We start from the raw sequence: 8195 nt of genomic DNA, 5'->3' as shown, positions 1-8195 counted from the left end.
TTCTTCCCATTGGATTCCTAATAATCTCTGGTCATAAATTATTTGCAGATATGAATATCATGATCTCATATCCATGTAAGCATCAGGAGGAGTTTAGTGACTCTGGTTGCCTGAATGCTTCTCAAATTACTACATGTCCAGCATTTGTGTTGTTTAATTGTCCATTTCGTCACTGAAATTTGATATTTTGCTGGGTATGATAGGCTGTTGAATTTCCACGTATACATTTTTTTTATGAGAAAAAATCACGGCTTGAATTTTATTAATTAAGGGGTGTGTATTGTATAAAATAATTTAATAGAAATGTTTTTTACTTATTTCTCTATGTTTATGTTCTATAAAATCTTTTATGTTTTTCTACAATTTAATTATAGAAGATGATTTAATAATATAAAAAAAATTACCAATAATAACACAACTGGATCATACTTACCTTTTAATAATAAAGAATGACTCACTTATCTTTAAAAATAAATGTGAATCACTCAAGTCACTATTAATAATATTCTTGATATTGTTTGATTTGTTTTATTAATACTTGTTATATTATATTTTGATGTGTTTTTAGAATTTATTTATTTATTTTACTTTTTTCTTTTCTCTCCTTATCATTTAATATGTTTTATTAGATATTGCTATTTTAAATAATGAGAAGCTATAATATAAAAGTTATGTTTCTCAATTATAATATCTACAAACTATGTTATCTCACTAATTTATTTTTTAACTCTGTTATTTCACCAATGTTTTTTTTTAAAAAAAATATGTTGTTTTGGTCGGAAGAAAAATGAATACACTTGTTTGCTTATAGGAGTCAACATGACAAAAATCTCCATGGTTTCATCTTCAAGGTTCGTCTCATCCCCAAAGGAAAGGGAAGAAAAAAGAAAAGAAAGGTTAAGTTGAAAGGCGATAGGAAACAATATTAAAACATCACATAAGAGGGCCACAGTCAACCCACCATATAATCGTAGCTATTTATATCGATGTGGATCAAGCCGATAATATCATTACTCAACTCGAAATGCTGAAGCCCACTATTATTATACCGAGAGGAGGTCTGAAACACCACCCTATAGGGTGACTTGTCATTAAGACTGGGAGACTAGGCACCCGCGCGATTTGTAAGAATTTAATAACTATGATTTAATTTAAAATTCATCTCAAAATAAGTTTTCGAGTTGAGTTTCAATATTTTTAGATTAACATATAAATTTATTGAATTTAATAATTATGAGTTATATCTTTATTCTTGTAAAAAAACATATTTTAATAGTTTTTACAAATTATTGTGTGTTTTTGTGGATTTTGTTTGTCGCTACACGATATCAGACGACGATTCCATTTTTTTTTTTTTTGTTTTAACAAAAAAAATACTTTTTTTTTATTGATTAGGAGAAATAAAGATTTTATTGGAGTTGCCATCTAGTAATTTGAGGGAACTAGAAATCCAAAATTAGACACTGGTCCTAGAAATTCAAGTAGTGGGTTAGTTATGATTAAGGGAAAGTAGACACCACCCTTAAAACATATTTTCAGAGAAAGATTATCCTTACTTGTGTGTTTTTCATTTGATTCAAATGTTATTATATTTTGAGCTTATTTGCAAAAAAATTTAAGATGGTTAACGTCGGTCCCTAAAAATAGAAGACGTGTTAAAAATGATATCAGTCCCTAAAACTAAGAGATTTTGTCTAAAATGTCGACGTTTGTCCCTAAAAAGGAGAGTTACCTCTGATTTACCAAAAGAAATAATAATGGACATAATCCATATTTGGTATTTAAATTTTTGACATCAGTCTTTTTTTTTGTAAATAAAAAAGACGTCTCGACAAATAATATTTATTTTATAAAACAAAAATTATTTTGATATCATTAAGAAATGGGTATATCCATTCTTGAGAATCGGGTTTTGACCCATGAACAGTAATATGATAAAATGGGTGTTAAGCTCACGTTGTTACTTATTTTAAATTTATTTTTGTTTTTTTACATGCAAAAATTTACAAGTATTTATATATAAAAATATTAAAAAAAAACATAAAAAATTACCTGAGTGCCACTGTATAGGTAAAAGACTGAAATACCCTCAGATTTCTCTAAAATTTACAAAAATGCCACTAGCAGCGTGGCTATTATTGGCGACGATGAAATTTTATGGTGAGATTCTGGCCAACAAATGGTTGATTCTGGTAGATCTGAGGACGAGGATTCTGATGGAGGTGGTCTTGACGGCCGTTGATAGCTGATGAGGGAGAATCAACAACTTGAAACTTGGTTGGCCGATGATTGTCGCGGCCTTTTTCCGGCTAAAATCGACGTGAAAACGTGTAAAACGGTCGAGATTTTGCTTCAGAGAAAGCGATGTACCTTTTTGTGGTGGTTTCGCTGCTTGAAACGGCTGGAAACAGAAACGGAAGATCGGAGAAGAGAGAGAGAATCGCCGGCGAGAGAAGAGAGGGGCTCTGAGTTTTGATACGGTGTGGACGAGCATATAGTGCACCGGTACGTCTGAAGCCTGTGAATCGTTGGATCGCGGATGAACAGATCATGCGGCTGGAATTGACTTGATCTGCAAGTTGATCGGATGGTCAAGATGGACTGGGTTATGATCTGGTGTGTCGTGGTGTACCGAGTGTTTGGTATACCTGATGACGTGGCACAACAGGATCAAAGGACATATTATTTTAAAGGCTGAGATGAATTTGAGTTTTAATCTGATGTAGTAAAACCTATTGTATCCTAAAAAATCAAAGGCTCAAATTTAAATACTATTAGATATCTTGCTAGGGTGAAGAAATTTTTAGTATTTTTCAAATTATTTTTTAAAAAAATCAATATCTTGCTAAGGTGAAGAAAAAGTAAAAAAAATACATGAACAATGACAAATAGTAACACAAATAGTAATATAAATAGTTTGCGCTCGAATTCAGAATTCTCTTCTTTTCTGTTTTGTCCTTTGTTGGCTTGGTTTCATTGGTTATTTACAGCCAATTAAAGGGGACAGTGAATCATAAATTGTGCAGGTAATCACGGGATTGTACAAAATTTTCAATGTACAGCTGCACCGCGGCAAAAATCCTCCATCTAATGTGACAAAATTGAATTATTCTTTTTTTGTTTTATTATATATAATAATAATATTTACTTATAGGGGTAAAATTAAAAATTCAAATCAATATTATAAAAAGCTTTTCAACCGTTAAAAATCAATTTTAATTACAAAAAAAATCTTTATATGGGTATCAAAAATAGCCTAAAACTCATTTTTTATCGCAGTCGACATGGTAGGACCCGTATTGACCCAGTGGACTTGGTTTTAACCAAAAATGATAGTTTTGACCCAAAACTCATTTTTCATCCCGGTCGACATGGTGGGACCCGTATTGACCCGGTGGACTCGGTTTTGACAAAAAAATAATGGTTTTGGCCCAAAACTCATTTTTCATCCCGATTGACATGGTTTAACCCGTATTGACCCGGTGGACTCAGTTTTGACTTGCGGTCGACATGGTGGGACCCATATTGACCCGGTGGACTTGGTTTTGACCAAAAATGACAGTTTTGACCCGAAACAGCCCGAAACTCATTTTTCATCCCAGTCGACAGGGTGGTACTCGTATTGACCCGGTGGACTCGGTTTTGACCGAAAATGACATTTTTAACACGAAATGGCCCGAAACTCATTTTTCATCGTGGTCGACATGGTGAGACCCGTATTGACTCGGTAAACTCGGTTTTGACCGAAAATGACGGTTTTTACCTGAAATGGCCCTAAACTCATTTTTTATCCTGGTCAACATCGTTTAACCCGTATTGACCTGGTGGACTCGATTTTGATCGAAAGATGCGGTTGACTCGAGAAAATATATTTTAAACTTTTTTTTTAATTTATATTTTTGATAAATAATAAAATAAAATAACATTTGAGAAAATTTTAGTGAATCCAAAATTGGGTTACAATATTGTTTTCAAATTAGCACAATTAATTAAAAATATCGATAAAATAGCTTGATTCAAAAAATAAATTGTGAAATAGCATAATCTATATGTATCACACTAGAAAATATGACTTTTATAATTTTTCATTATTCATAATAATAATTTTAAATATAAAATACATAAAATGGATAGGAGAGAAAAGAATGGAAAGAAATAAAAAAAATTCTAAAAATACATTGAAGCTCAAATTACAATACTACCATTACTATTAAAAAAATTTCTAGAGAGGAATCTAGCAATACCAAAAAAGATTTTTAATTATAATATGATTAAATTACAGTTATCTTCCAAATTTAAAGAATAACTCTTTTTTTTTTTGCAACAATTATAACCTACTCAGTTCATTGTTTATAATTCTTATTGATGTCGTTTGATTCTTTTCCATCACAATATGTATAAATTATTTTATTTCATTATTTTTTTTAACTTTGTTATTTCACCAACATTTGAAAAAATATACTAAAAACTAAAAATAGTTATTTTTGTGAAGGATGATTGAAAAAAATGCATACATATGTTTGCTTATAGGAGTCAACATGTCTTGACAAAAATCACCATGGTTTTATCTTTAAGGTTCGTCTCTTCCCCAGGGAAAAAAGAAGAGAGAAGTAAACTTGAAAGATAGGAAACGATAGTAAAACATCACATAAGAAGGGCCATTGTCACCTCACCATATAATTGTAGATATTTAGACGTGGATGAAGCTCAATAATATCATTACTCAACTTGAAATGCTGAAGCCCAATATTCAAGAAGCTAAAGAATGTTAAAAAGAGCTAAGATTGAAGTGATAGTTAAACCTAGCAAGACCCAACATGTTAATAATGATCTTGAAGCCCGTGTGTTGTTTCTTGTTTACCCTAAAAATCACATTATTTCCGACTTAGATATCTTTTCTTGCCCTTAAATATTTCTTGTTGATCAGGTGGAGGTTTTTATTTATTTATTTATTTATATGGATGTTTGAGTTAATTTGTGTGTAATACGATTAATTTTATGATCTATTAAACATCTTATAAATTCAATGAACATATAAAATACCGCGAGGATAATAAATATATATAAAAGAATTCAAAACTAGAAGTAGTGAAAAAAAAACAAGCTACTCCCATTATCAGTTCAAGACCCTTACCCTTAGTTCATTTTGGTATTAACGTTTTGTCATTTTGGTATTAACGTTTTGATGTATCATCCTGTACTAGTTAATTATTAATTCTTAATTTTTCAGTCCTACAAGTATGTGTTTACATGGACAAGAATATCGAGCCCTGTTAGCATCACAAATTAGATAGGTGTCTCGTCAAATTTTTTTCACCATAATATTTTTTATTAAGAAGACCAAAGTGTTTCTAAACAAGTAAAAAACAAAAATGAAATTTGTATTATTAACTTAATTGGATTCAATAAGCTTGCATAATTGTGTTAACGCAAATAAAGAAAAATACAATGAAAATAAATAACAAATTGATAAAAAGATTGGAAATGAAAAAAAGAAAAACCTTAACCTACCTATATTGGCATACTAAACTTATGATCCGATCATAATATCAGGGTAACCATGTTGAAAGCAAGTTGAATAAAATAATAAAGTTTAATTATTAAAAAATCATATAGTGAAGGGTGGAACTAAAAATAAATTAATTAAAAAAATAATAGAAAAAATATCTAAGTTAATTTAGATTAACCCGTTAATCCAATGACCATAGACATGAGATGTTTGGGATAACACTGTAAACAACAAAGAAAAAATAGTACAAAGACTAATTTTTAATAAATCAAACATTGAAAAATAATATTAGAAATAATCAAATTTAAAATAATTTAATACAAGACTGAAGTCAAAATGTGTTAATATCCAAAACTCCCGACCCTTGTGATGATCCCACAACTAATACCATAAAAGACAAACAATAAAAAGAATAAAGTAAAATTTTAAATTCTAAAATGTTGAGGGATGGAATTAAAAAATAAAAAAATATTAAAAAAAAGATCTAAAACAAAATAAATAATAATTAAAAAAATAAAGATTGAATTTGATATAAAAATAAATAGAAATCAAATGTTAAGGAATGAAATTGAAAATAAAATTCAATTAAAAAAAGGATAAAAAATAAATAGCAATTAAAAAAATAAACATCAAATTTGATACAAAAATTAATTAATAAAACCAAATAATAAGAAAGTAAATTGAAAAATATAATTAATCAAAAAAGAAAAAATAAATAAATAACAAGATCAACATTTGACTATCACATGTCATGAAGTTGATTATTAAAAAAAAAAAAAGATGTGGCCCTTGAACATAAGTTATAAAAGCTTTGTTTTTTAAGATCAAATGAGTTATTTTATTTTATTGTTATAATCTATGATGTTTTATGATTTTATCTAAAACCTAAGCTCTTATAATTTTTTTTTAATATTTAATAACATGATATATAGGAATACATGGCTAATTAAGGTTGTCTATAAGGTACTGAAGTTACCTTGCAATACGTATATATATATATATATATATATATATATATATGTATTTAAATGTTATTTTTTAACAGGTAGCTAGGAAGTTGAGCAACTATTCTCATAATAAATAAATAAATTCATGTGTTAGCTAGCTTTTCTTTACGTTTGTTTTAATCTAACCCTATGTTATAGCTAGCGTAGCTGAATGAAAGGAATGTTGCATCGTAATTAAGTGCAAGTAACCAGGAGGTTAATTTAACAATGCAATTTCTGTAAACACACTCAAGCAAGCACGCGAAGGAATAACCTAATTAGAACACAAGCTCATAGTTCATCACACTGTGCTGGAAGGAATGACAAGGTTTCCTTCTCAAGGTCATGGAGCACTAACATGTTCTGTTGCTGAATATTGCCGAAAATAGACATTCCACTTGAGCTCCCCATGGCCAAGCAAGCTACTCCCATGCTTGCATCAGCAATCATATAGTTTTCGGCTGGCAATTCCAAGTCTGCTCCATCAAAGTGGAATACCAACTTAGGCACCTCTATATCGGTCGAGCCTGATGGCAATGTGAAGCAAACTTCGAGCCCCGTCGCGCCGGAATTGTCCACCGGGAGATTCATCTGAGAGGTGAACTCTTTGGAAACCAAATCAAAAGCACTTTGTTCTAAATAGGTTATTGTAGTGCCAGAGTCAATAATAAGGCCACCACTTCCATCTTCTTGGAGTGAAAAGGTAGATTTCTTGATAGGTAAGCTAGTGTCACCCACTGATATTCCTTCAAGAGAAAGATAATAAAATGATGGCTGTGCTGAGTTCTGGATTAAAGGGGTGCTCTTGATTTCACTGTCTGATGCTTTCACACTTGCTAGAGATCCCATCAATAGTGTGCTGGCTTTTGTGTCATCAACAGAGGTTAAGCAATATGAGAACTTGGGCTCCTTGAGTTGAGAAACCAATGACAAGGGTCCACGGCCAAGCCCCACTAGGCCAGAACCCTGGCTGAATCCACTTCCCTCGTTATCTTCTCCGCAACCGAATGCAACTTTAGGAACTGAAACCTTGCCAAACGTGAGAGTTTCGCTTGCCAGAATTCCTTGTGTTGAAGAATAATCGCCATAACCATACAGATATTCGCAGCCATCGCTGCAAGTGGACTGGGGTAGTGCTTCACATAATTTGCTAGAACATGATAACTTAGAGAAAGAAGAGGACTTTTTTGGATCGAAAATAGGAGTGGGTTGATCAAAACACTGTGTGCAAGGCTTGCACTGAGTCCATATCAAATCGCTACCTGTGTCCATTATTGCAGAATAAGTCGCCGGTGGCGTGCCAATAGCTAGATTCATCAAGAACTCACCATTCCCGGGAAGAACTGGGGCATCAATCTCAGAATTAGAAGACGCTACCAGTGCCATTGCTTTGAATCTTTGCAACCTGTGTCTTCCACGCTTAACCCCGTGTTGAATACGCTCGAATTTCGTTAAGTTCTTACCCGAATCAACATGTTTGAGCTTCACTCGGAAGCCATTTTGCGCCTTCGGATGCTCTAAAACTCGCCGTGATGTAGAAAATGCATGAGAAAAAACAAGGGCGAAAATTGCCAGTGCTACGACAAAAGACAAAGAAGACATATTAGCCATGAGTATTGCAATCACCTTGAGATGAAAACAAAGTCTAAGTTCGTTGAAGATAAAAGACGACGGGGTAGTGAAGGTTGTGTAGGCTAGAC

General features: G+C 31.7%; 1 protein-coding gene across 1 annotated transcript; it reads right to left on the bottom strand.

The window, feature by feature from the left end:
- Positions 1–6668: 6668 nt before the first annotated feature.
- On the bottom strand, positions 6669–8195 carry LOC105140975 (aspartic proteinase nepenthesin-1-like). The gene has a single exon (XM_011048028.1). It carries the CDS (start codon positions 8104–8106, stop codon positions 6787–6789), a length of 1320 nt encoding a protein of 439 aa, XP_011046330.1. The 5' UTR covers positions 8107–8195; the 3' UTR covers positions 6669–6786.

This window comes from Populus euphratica, unplaced genomic scaffold (assembly GCF_000495115.2).
Source record: "Populus euphratica unplaced genomic scaffold, PopEup_1.0 scaffold318.1, whole genome shotgun sequence".
NCBI classification, from domain to species: Eukaryota; Viridiplantae; Streptophyta; class Magnoliopsida; order Malpighiales; family Salicaceae; genus Populus; species Populus euphratica.
This window is presented reverse-complemented; position numbering and strand designations above follow the sequence as displayed.